The sequence below is a fragment of the Rhinopithecus bieti genome, unplaced genomic scaffold, assembly GCF_001698545.2.
Source record: "Rhinopithecus bieti isolate Rb0 unplaced genomic scaffold, ASM169854v2 scaffold_37314, whole genome shotgun sequence".
NCBI lineage: Eukaryota > Metazoa > Chordata > Mammalia > Primates > Cercopithecidae > Rhinopithecus > Rhinopithecus bieti.
The window spans coordinates 944534-959057 of record NW_016816196.1 but is presented as its reverse complement, the minus strand read 5'-3'; the positions used below and the strand labels follow the sequence as shown (position 1 = coordinate 959057).

At 42.2% G+C, this 14524-nt stretch overlaps 1 protein-coding gene across 2 annotated transcripts in view; it reads left to right on the top strand.

Moving 5' to 3' along the window:
* The window catches only part of KLHL23 (kelch like family member 23), a 35189-nt gene that overhangs the window by 11146 nt on the left and 9519 nt on the right, over positions 1 to 14524 (top strand). Inside the window, exon 4 of one of the 2 annotated variants that reach the window (XM_017854469.1) lies at positions 5238 to 6046. The exons of the other annotated variant lie outside the window; for it this stretch is intronic. Coding sequence (XP_017709958.1) covers positions 5238 to 5548 — 311 coding nt within the window. The 3' untranslated portion in view covers positions 5549 to 6046. Of the gene's footprint in view, positions 1 to 5237; positions 6047 to 14524 lie in introns of those variants that run through there. 2 annotated transcript variants of the gene reach the window in all.

Here is a 14524-nt window from a genome sequence, read left to right as displayed (position 1 = left end):
GTTAGCCAGGATGGTCTCGAACTCCTGACCTCGTGATCCGCCCGTCTCGGCCTCCCAAAGTGCTGGGATTACAGGCTTGAGCCACCGCGCCCGGCGACTACTATTATTTTTTAAAGATAATATAAGTATTATATTTTATCTTAACCCCTTTAATGGGGTAGTTTGTATAATTGGAAAACACGAGACTGTAGTTACATTGAATTCGAGGTGACATTTATTGAGACCCTACATTGGAAAAGGTAGGATTCTGATAATTATATAAGATGATTAAGTGCTAGTCTCTACTACCATAGGAGCTCAGAATCCGGGAGCAAATATACATACATAATGGAAATACAGGATAGTCTCTGCTAAGTTCTGTAAAAACAAGTGCTATTGAAATTGAGAATAAAGAGAGTGTAAGTCTAATTAAGGGAAATCTGACCATCTTAGAATGCTTCCAACGGTGGGTGGTTTTGATCTGGGCCTTAAAGAATGGCCCCAGATAAGGAAGGTAGTTCTTGAGGAAGGGTTTTTCTGGCAAGAAGTCAGTCCAGTGGAGGAAGGGGGAAAGGAAAGTTTCAGGTGTATTTCATTACCTGGGAGTAGACGTGAATGAGTGGAATGTAAGAGGGTAGAGTGGAAGATCGGATGGGAGAGCTCAGTTGGAGAGCATGTCATGGAGAGCTTTGAATGGCAGTCTGGGCAATTTTTTTTGTTTGTTTTTTGAGATGGAGTCTTGCTCTGTTGCCCAGGCTGTAGTGGAGTGGAGTGATCTCAGCTCACTGTAACCTCCACATCCCAGGTTCAAGCTATTCTCCTGCCTCAGCCTCCCAAGTAGCTGAGATTACAGGCGCCACCACTATGCCTGGCTAATTTTTTGTATTTTTAGTAGAGATGGGGTTTCACCATGTTGGCCAGACTGGTCTTGAACTCCTGACCTTGTGATTCGCCTTCCTCAGCCTCCCAAAGTGCTGGAATTACAGGCGTGAGGCACCGCACCCAGCTCAGTCTGGGTAATTTTTAAAATGCAGAATCATCAAAGGTTTTCAAGCAAGAGAATGATGTGTGATCAGGTCTAGGTTTGTTTTTTGTTGTTGTTTTGTTTTGTTTTTAAGACAGTCTCGCTCTGTTGCCCAGGCTGGAGTGCAGTGGTGCAATCTTGGGTTCAGCGATTCTTGTGTCTCAGCCTCCCAGGTAGCTGGGATTACAGTCATGCGCCACCACGCCTGGCTAATTTTTGTATTTTTTTTTAAGTAGAGACAGGGTTTCACCATGTTGGCCAGGCTGGTCTTGAACTCCTGGCCTAAAGTCATCCACCTGCCTTAGCCTCCCAAAGCACTGGGATTACAGGCCTCAGCCACTGAGCCTGGCCCAGCTCTGGTTTTAAAAAGAGAACTCCTTTTAGGTAGATTGGGAGAAAGACAGCAAGGGGATCTACTAAGACTATTGTGTTTAACCAAGGGAGAAATGCTGAAAGCCTGAAGAAGTGGTAGAAGTAAAAAGAAGGGCTGATGTGATGAATGTCATGGATTCAACAGCTGATTGCTTCCTTGACTGACAGCATACAGGAGATGAGGGAGAGAAAGGAGTTGACGGTCATCTCGGGGCTCTGGCTGGTTGTCTGGGAGAATGGGGAGTACTGAAGGAGAAGCTGACAGGAAGGGAGAAGAGGGGAAGTGATGAGCTCAATTTTATAGTTTAGAGTGAAGGAATCATTGGATAACCCAAAAGAGCTGTCCAGCAGGCAAAGGGAAATGTGGGTCTGCAGCTGAGGAGGAGGGAGGTAGCTGAATGTAGAGATCTGGGTATTGTTTGCTTGGATGGTGGCTGTGGGTATGGGGATGAATACAATGCCTTGGGAGGGTGGGACCAGCAATACAGCTATGGGCGGAATCCTAGGAAACGGGCAGAGTTGAGGGATAAGCTGAGGAAGAAGAGTGTGTGAAGAGCAGAGAGGAAGCAGTATGTGATAAAGAAGGACCTGTGGAGAGCTGTGTCAAGTAGAGAGAGAACTTTCCTGGTGCTGCCATTTATTTACCTGCCTTGCCATTGGCAAGTAGATTAAGCTCTTGGGCCTTACTTTCCAGTAAAATCAGGAAGTTGTACTACATAAACTTTACAGGCTCTTCAATGAGAAAATATATTAGGAAAAAAAATTGAAATCATTTCAAATGGATGTTGTGGTTTTCTCTGAATCCCTCTAGCTGTTTGTTCATATCACTCATCTAACACTGAATACAGACTGCCGTGTGTTGATGTTTTATGCTTGTGTGCAAACTTTTGAGCTGTGACAGATGGCGTCACTCCCATTCTTGATTATTCATTTGTTCACTCATTCACATCTAACATATCTGCTGTGTGCATGCTACATGCTACTATATACACAGTGCCAGGAGCACAGTGAGCAAGGCACAGTCCCGGAGCCTCAGTGGCTTAGAGGGATTAACCAACAAGAAAAAAAGCAGTTACAACTCAGGAAGAAAAAGTTCCTATCAGCAATAATAGAACACGTGTTGTATTTGAGTAAAAGAGAAAAAATAATTAGGAATCACTTTACTTTAAATATTTTTACTGCTATAGGAAGACTGAGATGGCTTTCTTAACATATGAATCAAAATTGGGTGTTTTGATAAACTTTGAGTAATTTAAGAAAAGCCTAGTAAGTGATGTTGAAGCACTTTTACCAAATGATAAAATTTTGAACTATCATTAATTTTCACAATAACCATTAATTGAATGATTCATATAATTGATATAAGCAGTGTTTTACAAGTACTTGAAACAAGTAAATCCTATAAAAATTCAACATATAAATAACTGGAAAGTAACAAATGAATTTTTAAGAAGTAGGATAATTATTTTATTGGATGTCAGTAACTTGAGAAAATATGTGGAAGCAAAGCAAAATGCAGTCTTCTAAGACTTTCCTTAACTGTCAAAACCTAGGGAGGGCCTGGCACAGTGGCTTACACCTGTAATCTCAGTGCATTGCTTGAGTCCAGGAGTTTAAGACTAGCACCTGGGCAACATGGCAAAACCACATCTCTACTAAAAATACAAAAATTAGCCAGGCATGGTGGCGTGCACCTGTAATCCCAGCTACAGTGCACACCTGTAATCCCAGCTACTTGGGTGGCTGAAGCGTGAGAATCACTTGAACCCAGGAAGCAGAGATTGCAGTGAGCCGAGATTGCACCACTGCACTCCAGCCTGGGAGACAGAGTGAGACTCTGTCTCAAAAAAAAAAAAAAAAAAATGAGGGAGAACTTTACTGATCAGAAGTTGTCTTCCACTCCTAAAGAGGAAATCGCTTTTTGTTTGTTTTTTAGAGACAGAGTCTCACTGTGTTGTCCAGACTAGCCTTGAACTCCTGGGCTCAAGCAGTCCTCTAGCCTCAGCCTCCCCAGTAGCTAGGATTATAGGTGTGCACCACCACACTCATCTGGAAATCACATTTCTGATTGTATTATTCTTTCTAAAGAGGGGCTTGCTTATTACAAGCTTTCCTTCTATGTTATAATTTGAGGATACATTGGGACACAAGTGTACAAAGTACAATTCATTCATTATTCAACAAATGTTTATTGAATTCTCACAAGGTGTCAGACAGTTCCCATTCTCCAATTAGGAATAGATTAGTGGGCAGGACACAGTTCCTGTGCTGCCAGGAGGGAGAGAGAGACGATAAGAAACACACCTGGCAAGGTGTGGCTCACAACTGTAAGCCCAGCACTTTGAGAGGCTGAGGCAGAGGAGGATCTCTTGAGGCCAGGAGTTGTAGACCAGCCTGGGCAATAAAGGGAGACCCCATCTCTACAAAAATACAAAAATTAGCCACTTGTGGTGATGTGTACCTATAGTCCCAGCTTCTTGAGAGGCTGAGATGGGAGGATTACTTGAGCCCAGGAGTTTGAGGCTATATTGAGCTATGATTATGCCATTGCTCTCCAACCTGGGTGACAGAGCAAGACCCTGTCTCTAAAAAAGAAAAGAAAAGAACCATTCCAGATAATGAGAAGTGCTATGGAGAGAGTTAAAACAGGATGATGTAGAGATGCCTGACTGGCCACTTCAGGCTTGGTGGTCAGGGAAGGCCCTTTGAAGAGGTGAGAGTAAGATAAGACCGGAATGACAGGAAGGATGCAGCTGTGCAGAGACCTGGGGAGAGGAGAGACTTCAAGGCAGAAGGAACAGCTCAGCGATAGTGCGCTAAATCTTTCCTTGCTTTAATTTGAATGCACTGACAAATCCTCCTCTTCCTTTGGGGCGAGAGGTATTTAAGTGTAATTTTATGACTGTTATTCTCAGAGAGTGAACTGACAGGCTAGGAGTGATGATAAAAGCGGGGGTGTGGAAGAAACAGGGCAGAGACCAGGATGAGGCAAATGAGGTGCTTCAGGCACAAAATGTAAGGCCACGCGGTGCATCTGACTCACAGAGTTCTGCCTCCCTGCATTTTGCACCCTAAGGACCTTGCTAGCCTTACTGTTGTCACAGCCCTGGGAAGAAGGGAGACGTAGAGTTGTGAGATATCTTGGTGCTTTGAAGATCCAGCAGGTTTGGGTGTGGAGAGGGAGATAAAATGGAAAACACTAAAATAGCCTAGGAGGACCCCCCCATATACAGACTTCCAGCCCCAGGACGCAGATCCCATACAGCAGCCCTCCGCCTGGGGGCGCCCTTCACAGCTTCTAAGGATGATAGACTGTCATGCCCCACGAGTCTGGGTGTGTTTCTTTAGCTTCTTGAGTTCGTAACTGGACTGGCAGTGTGAGAAGCATACAAGGCCACCCTATGTGGCACCTGTGGCAGCAGGCATACCAGATTGCATGCCACTGGTTAAGGAGACAGCTGCCAAGACCTGAAGGGACACCACTGCTTATCAAGTGTGTCTTTCTATAAGGATTCTACTGCTACCGTCTTTTACACATAGGTGTCAAGTAAAAGGTGTCTGTGTTGGGAAATTCCCAGAAAGGTGATCTGTTGGGTGAGTTTCTCCCTGGCCTCCTACGAAGCCAGCTTAAGGACAAGCTGAAGTATAATGGCAGCATGGCAGGAACAGACCCTCTGAATTAGGTGACGGGGAATGATTTTCAGCCTCAGTGTTGCAGTATTGCGTGCCAGAATCAAAATGCCACCACTCACCTATTTTTTGTGTGCTGAATTGTAAAGGATTATTACATTACCACACTGTGGAATCTCTTTTGTTTGTTATCCTTTAAAAAATTGCTCTTTTCTTTTTCTCTTTTTAAAAGAATATGGATTGTGCTCAGTTCCGTTTGAAAATAAGCTCTATCTAGTCGGTGGACAAACTACAATCACAGAATGCTATGACCCTGAACAAAATGAATGGAGAGAGATAGCTCCCATGATGGAAAGGAGGATGGAGTGCGGTGCCGTCATCATGAATGGATGTATTTATGTCACTGGAGGATACTCCTACTCAAAGGGAACGTATCTTCAGAGCATTGAGAAATATGATCCAGATCTTAATAAGTGGGAAATAGTGGGTAATCTTCCCAGTGCCATGCGGTCTCATGGGTGTGTTTGTGTGTATAATGTCTGATTGAATCTGCAGAAATGACCAGGCAATCACTGTTTTGGAGTATAGTTTAAAATGCAGGGTTTGAAGTTCCTTACCTGGTAATTGTGTCTGGCACATGATAGGGGATCAGTAAATTGTAATTCCTAACCCCACTCTACTTCCAAATGTGGTGATTCATGGTCAAGAAAAATCTTATGTATATACACAGTTGAATCAGTGGGATTAATACCTATAATCTCTGCTTTTCAAAGTTAATATGGAATATTTGACACCTGGTAAAAGGTGAACTACCTTTGTAGTGAATCTTTTCCTCTTGGTAGCATCAACACTGGGGATCGATCAGAACCATTCTGTGAAATGAAATGTTTCTCAAGAGCCTATGATATAGTAGATAGCATATATTAAGATGTCTGGCTGGGCATGGTGGCTCATGCCTGTAATCCCAGCATTTTGGGAGGCTGAGGCAGGAGGATCACTTGAGCCTAGGAGTTGGAGACTAGCCTGGCGAGACCCTGTCTCCAAAAAAAAAAAAACTCCATTTAGCTAGCAGGAATTTGAAATTTAAAGAGGGAATCTTCTCTACCTCTACAAAGTCAATACTTTTTTCACCTTCAGAATTATTTAGAATGTGGATTTACTTTGTCTAGTTTTTTCCTTTATAGTGTAGATAATTTATTGTTGTTATTCTCTATTTACTGACTACCAGAGATATACAAAATACTGTGCAAAAGATTGTTACTGTTCAAAGAGTTTACAAACTAAATTTAAAAGAATGGCAAGTCTGAAAAATTGATGAGAAGATAGTCAAATATTTGTTTATGCTAAGGACTGTTTTTAATTTTCAGCTTTGATGTAAATTGCTAGTTTAGGTGTCTTTAGTTCAAGCATGTTAGGAAATCCTCTTTATTCTTAAATGTAGATACATGTCTGCATATATGATTGAATTTTAGAGCCAGAAAGCATGTAGAGCAGTTGTGATTAGTAGAAAATACGTTGACAAGAAGATATTTGCATTTATTTCCCAATGCTGCCACTAACTAGATTTTGTGACTTAAGTCATTTAACCTCTCCTTGATTAGAGTTTCCTGAACCATGCACACTGGCACTGCAAATCACAGATATGCCTAGATACGGATCCCCTCACCCCTTACTACATCCAGAGGTGGCCTGAGTGACTCGAGCCTCTGGGCCAGAACCACCTTTGTCCATTTTCCTCAGTGTGCCTACAGCATTGCTTTCCATGTGTGCCATAACCGGAATAGTTGGGATGTGTGTGTTGCTTAACTCTTTTAAACCATTAGTTATCTGTGAGACCATCTATTCCACACTCTTCATTTTTTAAAAAGAGACAATGATTATTTTTAACTTTACTGAAGTTTAAAACTACCTAGCACTTCTGATTTTAAAAAAAAAATTTAGAAGGAAAATTTTAATGCATTTATTTCAGATGGCATTTTAAATAGATGCAAGCCTTTGGAAACACAATATGGTACTATATAGCAGGGGCTATAAAAATGGCCATATCCTTTGCCTCATAAATTCTACTTCTGTACTTTTAACCTTAAAAGTAATTCAGAAAAAAGATAAATGCATGAAGATGTTTATGTCTGCATTCTTTATAATAACAAAAATTGGGGAAAAAAATCTCCATGTCAAAGAAGAAAGTGCGATAATAAAAATAGTGAAGTATTGTCCTGCCATTCAGATAATTATGTGGAAGTCTGTAGAAACGTGGACATGTTTGATATGGTAAGTAAAATGAGCACAGTACAAAATAGGATGCATACTATGATTGTGACTTTGTAAAATCTTTATGCATGTGGAAGGTAGTATGCAAAACAAATTGATTGTGTTAGTGTAGCCGGATATGGAATGACTTTATTTAAATATTTTCTTTAATATTACTTTGTATTTTCAATAAAAATAAATCACTGTACATAGTAAGACTTCTTGAATTTGGGCTGATTGGGTTGAAGGATAGTCTGAATTAATGAAAACAAGTGAATTAGACTAGTAAAATCTGTAATTGAATTGTAGACTATTTTATTGCTCTGAAGAACATGTAGCAATTAATGCTAGAACTATTATGCTGCCCAGTAGTGCTTTAGAGATCCACTTTATGGCATAGATGAGAAAAATTGCAGTCACCTTCCCCTCCTTTGCCAGTTTATCTAGGTCCTATCAACTCCTGAGTCAAGTCCGGCCTTCTCTGGAAAGTCTTTCCTGTTTCAGCCACAGTAAGACTCCCATTGTCACATTTAAGAATTGGTCATTTATATGTGGGTTGTGCATCTCTTGGCTAAGTTAGAGATTATGGACCGCATCTTATTCTTGGCCTTCTCGAGATCTAGTATTTCATATGTATGTCCAGCATACAAGGATGATAGTATGGATTATTTTTACAGAAAAGCATGCTGGAGGTACTTGAAGGATCTTGAAAATAGTTTGTAATCTGAGGTATTTAATTTTCAGCTCCTATTTTCTGTTTGTTTTTTGAATTTTTTTTTTTTTTTAGTAGAGACAGGGTTTCACCATGTTGGTGAGGCAGGTCTTGAACTCTTGACCTCAGGTGATCCGCCCATCTTGGCGTCCCAAAGTGCTAGGATTACAGGCATGAGCCACTGCACCTGGCCTTTTTTTGAATTTTTAAAATGCTGTACTTTGTGTCAAAGGCTCCTGTTTTCTGTTAAAAAACAAAACAAAACATTTTTGCTATGAATTTGTGCACAGCAGAAAGAATTAAAAAAGTGTACAACTTTCTGTCAATGTTTTCAAAATTGAGGTCACTGCAGTATGATGAAAAATATTTTACTAAGGCCAAACACTTTAGTAATCCTAGCCTGTAATCCCAGTACTTTGGGAGGCCAGAGTGGGAGAATTGCTTGAGGCCAGGAGTTCGACACCAGTCTGGGAAACATAGGGAGACCCTATCTCTACAAAAAATAAAAAAATTAGCCCAGCATGGTGCATGCCTGTAGTTCCAGCTACTTAGGAGGCTGAGTGGGGAGGATCCCTCGAGCTCAGGAGTTTCAGGTTACAGTGAGCCATGATCGCACTGTACTCCATCTTGAGCAATAGAGTGAGACCTTGTCTCTACAAAAAAATATGTATTATATATGTGTGTGTGTGTGTATATATATATGCACACATACATACATATGTTATGTATTTTTGTCTTTCACTAAAATGGAATGCAAGCCATTGCTTTGGGAGGTCAAACATTATTTTACAAAATAGTGAAAATCATGGAGATTATTTTAAGCATGGATTAAGATGAGTTTATCCAAATTTTAGAAGCTGTTATTTCTCATAGGTTTTATTTTCAGTGTTTCAGCTGAAACTGAAAGAGGATTAGCATCTAGGGTACTTGCTCAGAGGCACATTGCCCTATGTTTTCACATTTATATAAATAAATATCTATAAGCCCTAACCCTCAATATGATTATATTTGGAGATACAGCCTTTATGGAAGTAATTAAGGTTAAATGAGGTATTGAGGAAGGGGCCCTGATTTAACAGGATAAGTGTCATTATAAGAAAAGACACCTTGCTGTCTAAAAACCAGAAGCAAGCCCTCCGCAGAACCCAACCACATTGGCACCCTGATCTCAAACTTCCAGCCTCCAGAACTGTGAGAAAAAAAAAATTGCTTGTTTACCACACATTATGGTAGCCCAAGCTGACTAATACAGACTGCAGAGGAGATTGCCGTTTATATGATCAGTTTAGGTGCCGGATTAGCCAGTAGTAAACAGCCCTCCATCCTCCCTCCCTTCACATATGCAAAGCAACAAAAAACACTTGTTTTATTAGTCTGAAAATGTCTGAAACTATAAACATGGCTTCCATTTCTTAGGTCACAGTAGACACAGCTTGGGGCTTCTGTCTGCCTTAGAGCAGTTCTTCCAAAGGCTGTGACTGTGCTGATGCCCTCGTGTTCGATGGGACACTTAACACTTGGACTATGCTATGGTTTGGATGTTTGACCTCTCCAAGTCTCATGCTGAAATTTGCTCCCCAGTGTTGGAGGTGAGACCTAATGAGAGGTGATTGGGTCATGGGGGCAGATCCTTCATGGATAGATTAACCCCCTCCCTTGTATGAGTTCTCTGTTCTAATGAGAGCTGGTTGTTAAAAAAAGCCTGGCACCTCCCTTCCGTTCTCTTCCTTTTCTTGCCATGTGATCTCTGCACACACAAGCTCCCCTTTGCTTTCCACTGTGAGTGGAAGCAGGTGTGAGGCCCTCATCAACTGCAGATGCCCAGTCTTGGACTTTGCAGCCATCAGCATCATGAGCTATATAAACCTTTTTTTTCTGTTTCTTTTTTTTTTTTGAGACGGAGTCTCTGTCACCAGGCTGGAGTGCAATGGTGCAATCTCGGCTCACTGCAACCTCCACCTCCCTGATTCAAGCGATTCTTCTGCCTCAGCCTCCGGAGTACCTGGGACTACAGGTGCGCACCACCACACACAGCTAATTTTTGTATTTTTAGTAGAAATGGGGTTTCACCATGTTGGCCAGGTTCGTCTCGATCTCTTGACCTCATGATCCACCAGCTTCGGCCTCCCAACGTGCTGGCATGAACCACTACCCCCGTCCTAAATAAGCCTTTTTTTCTTAATAAATTACCGATGTCTGGTATTCTTTTATAACAATACAAAATGGAATAAGACAGAAAATTGATACTGAGGAGTGGAGTATTGCTTTAACAATACCTAAACATGTGGAAGCAGCTTTGGAACTGGGTAATGGACTGAGGTTGGAAGAGTTTGGAGGGCTCAGAATGTAACCAGATTTAGGTTCAGCTGTTACCGCTCAAACAGCAGACATTAGAGTCTAGGATTGGTGGGAGGAAAAGCAGGTTTAATTGGAGAGCCAGCAAACTTAAGAACAGAATATTTATGAGCGTCAAGCCTGTAATCCCAAGCACTCACATGAGGAGGAACAGAAGGGCAGGAATATAGAGAGGGGCGGATCACGAGGTCAGGAGATCGAGACCATCTGGGCGTGAAACCCCGTCTCTACTAAAAAATACAAAAAAAAAAAAAAAAAAAACTAGCCGGGGGGGGGGGCGGGGCCCTGTTGTCCCAGCTACTCGGAGGCGGAGGCAGGAGAATGGCATAAACCCGGGAGACGGAGCTTGCAGTGAGCTGAGATCCGGCCACTGCACTCCAGCCTGGGCGACAGAGCGAGACTCCGTCTCAAAAAAAAAAAAAAAAAAAACATAGTGAACTAGCATTCGAAAGTGCCATCTTTATTTCTTCAACTTCAATATTTTAAGTTCCTGGGTGCATGTGCAGGGTGTGCGGATTTGTTACATAGGTAAACGTGTGCCATGGTAGTTTGCTGCACAGATCATTCCATCACCTAGGTATTAAGCCCAGTGCCCATTAGCTGTTCTTCCTGATGCTCTCCCTCCCCCAACCCTCATCCCCACAGGCCCTAGTGTGTTGTCCCCCACCATGTGTCCATGTGTTCTTATCATTCAGCTCCCACTTACAATTGAGAACATGTGGTGTTTGCTTTTTTGTTTGTTCCTGCATTAGTTTGCCGAGGATAGTGACTTCCAGGTTCATCCATGTCCCTGCAAAGGACATGATCTCATTTTTTATGGCTGCATAGTATTGCAGGGCGTATATGTACCACATTTTCTTTATCCAGTCTATCATTGATGGGCATTTAGGTTCATTCCATGTCTTTGCTATTGTGGATAGTGCTGCAATGAAAGTACCATCTTACGTTTTAAAATTTACCATAGGGTTTTAAAGGGAAACTTGGAGACATGTGGAGGTGCAGGGTGCAGGGTCTGTGTGTCTTGTTCCAGTGGTTATCTTGGGTAATGCCTGGCCAGAGGTCTGGTTGGCAAAATCTTGACTTTGGCCTGATGGTGGTGGACTAATTGTTGGTTACTCTCTCCAAGTGGGAGAATTCCTTAATGAGGGCTCTGTCCTTGATTTGTTTCAAGGTTAGCCTCTGGGATTTCTCAAGCAAGAGCCTAATTAGATAAGCAGGCATTGCTGAAAGGGAGTGTCTAGAGAAGGAAGGAAGAAAAGAAAGTGGGTGATTTTTAACACCAAGGCACCTGGTTACAAGAAGACAAAAAGATGAGGAATTTAGAGATTGGAAATTCTCAGAGGTTGGAACTTCTTACAGATTGATTAATTGGTTATAACCAAAATGCTGATAGAAGTGTAGACAGTATGTCAAATGGGGACTTCTAAAAAATTTTAGAAAACTAAAAAAGAAATATAGACAGTAAAGGCCATGTTGACAAGGTCTCAGGTGGAAATGAGGAACTTACTGGGAACTGAAGCAGAGATCACCCGTGTTACAGCACAGCAAAGAACTTGGCTGCATTGTGTCCATGCCCTAGGGCTTTGTGGAAGACCAAACATAAGAGTAATGACCTAGCATAATTGACAGAAGAAATTTCTAAGCAGCAAAGCAATTGAGAAGTGTCATGATTACTTTTAACAGCATATGTTGAATTGCAGCAGCAAAGGCATGACTTAAGGGCAGAATTTATAATTAAAAGCGAGTGTAAAATACTGGAAAATTCTCAGCCTGGTCATGTAATAGAGAAGGAAAGAACATTTTCAGAAGAGGAATCCAAGAATATGATCAAGCTGGAGCCACAGGTTGCTAAAGAGTTTAGGGTGACAAAAAGGGATCTAGGTATTAATAGTCAAGACAATGGGGAAAAGGCCACAAAGGCATTTCACAAATCGAAATTTCTGCTGGGCAGCCACCCCTCCCATCACAGGCCTAGGGGTATTAGGAGGACAGATTGGTTTTGAGGGACAGGACCAGGGCACACCGCTATTCACTGCCTCAGGATGCTGTTCCCAGGCTGTACCAGCTGTGGCTCAAATGACCCCAGGAGCCGCAGATAAGATTGGTGCTGCTGCTCTAGAGGGCACAAGGTGGAAGCCTTGGTGGTGTCCACGTGGTATTAATTCTGCAGGCCCACAGAATGCAAAAGCTGCAGAGATGTGGCTTCCACCTAGATTTCAGAGAGTTTATTGAAAAGCCTGGGTGCCCAAGCAAGAGCCTGCTGCAGAGTCAGACCCCTCACAGCCAGCCTCTGCTGGAGTAATGCCTAGTGGACTTGCAGGAGGGGCACTGCCCTCCAGCCCTTAGAATGATAGAGCCACCAGCAGTGTGTACCTTCAGCCTGGAAATCCTCTGGCATTTGACTCCACCTTATGAGAGCAGCCACATGGGCTGCACCCAGAATAGCCACAGGGAAGGGTCTGCTTGAGGCCTCAGGACCCACCAGTGTGCCCAGGTTGCATGACATGGAATCATAGGAGATTATTTTGGAGCTTTAAGATGTAGTGTCTGCCCTGCTGGGTTTTGGACATGCATGGGACCTAGTACCCCTTTCTTTTTCACTGATTACTCCCATTTGGCATGGGAATGTCTGATATGGGAATGCCTGTATAATCATTGTATCTTGGAATTAAATAACTTGTTTTTTATTTTACGTGCTGATAGCTGAAAGGAACTGGTTTTGAATCTCAGATGAGATTTTAGACTTTGGACTTTTGAGTTGGTGCTGGAACAACTTAAGACATTTGGTACTATTGAGATGGATGATTGTACTTTACATGTGAGAAGGACATCAGTTTTGGGGGCCAGGGGTGGAATGCTATGGTTTGGAAATTCTTCCCCTCCAAACTTCATGTTGAAATTTGATCCCCCGGATTGGAGGTGGGGCCTAATGGGAGGTGTTTGAGTCATGGGGGCAGATCCAGAGCTGTGGTTGGCCAAGTTCCCTGCTATTGGGACTAAGGTGGTGTGAATGAAGAGAACAGATACAGATGCTCGGTGACTGGGGATGGGGGATGATGTTAACATCTTGGTTCTAGGCCTTCCTGACACAGTTCCATTCCTGTCTTTTCCACAATTCGGTGATGTAACCCAATAGATTCATTTTTGTTTTGAATCAAGTTTCTATCTCTTGCAACCAAAAATGTGCTAAGTCAAGGAAGGGCTTTGTCTATTGTTAAAATTTACATTTTTTTGGAAAGTGTATTGTGTTTTCTATCACTTCTGTAAGAAATTACCACAAACTTAGTAGCTTAAAGTAATACAAATTTATTTTATAATTCTGCAGGATAGAAGTGTGGTACAGGTTTCACCGTATCAGTGTTATGAGCCTTAATTCTCCTTTCCACGTAACCTGATACATAGATTCCAAAGATCAAGATGTAGACATCTTTAGGGGGCTATTATTCTGCATACCACATATAGTAATATATTGTCTTATCCTGACTTTCATAATTCCATTTGATTTGAGAGGAGATTCTGACAGAAAGAAAAAGGAAAAAAAAAAAAATGATGGGTGTCAGGAACTCCTGAGGAGTAGAAGATAGAAAGTAGGTTTAGAAAAAAAGAAAGTTGGCCGGGCGCAGTGGCTCAAGCCTGTAATCCCAGCACTTTGGGAGGCCAAGACGGGCGGATCACGAGGTCAGGAGATCGAGACCATCCTGGCTAACACGGTGAAACCCCGTCTCTACTAAAAAAATACAAAAAAACTAGCCGGGCGAGGTGGCGGGCGCCTGTAGTCCCAGTTACTCGGGAGGCTGAGGCAGGAGAATGGCGTAAACCCGGGAGGCGGAGCTTGCAGTGAGCCGAGATCGTGCCACTGCACTCCAGCCTGGGCGACAGAGCGAGACTCTGTCTCAAAAAAAAAAGAAAAAAAGGAAGTTGATGACAGGGTCATTGACTATTAGACCATTCTGCCAAGGGCTGGAAGCAAAATATAATGCAAGACAAGTGACTAATTGTGTCAAATATGTAGATTATTAAAGCCCCAGGTCTTTTTGCATATTGGGAGGCCATGTAACTTGAATCTTAATTACTCTAAGCCAGTCATGGATATTCCATCCTCCTTGCCAGTGTTTGGTGGAGGAATGTATGTGAAGCAGTTCTAACCTCTAAGATATTAGAAGACGGGTTTTTTGTCTTCTAGCCAAAAAAAAAAAAAAAAA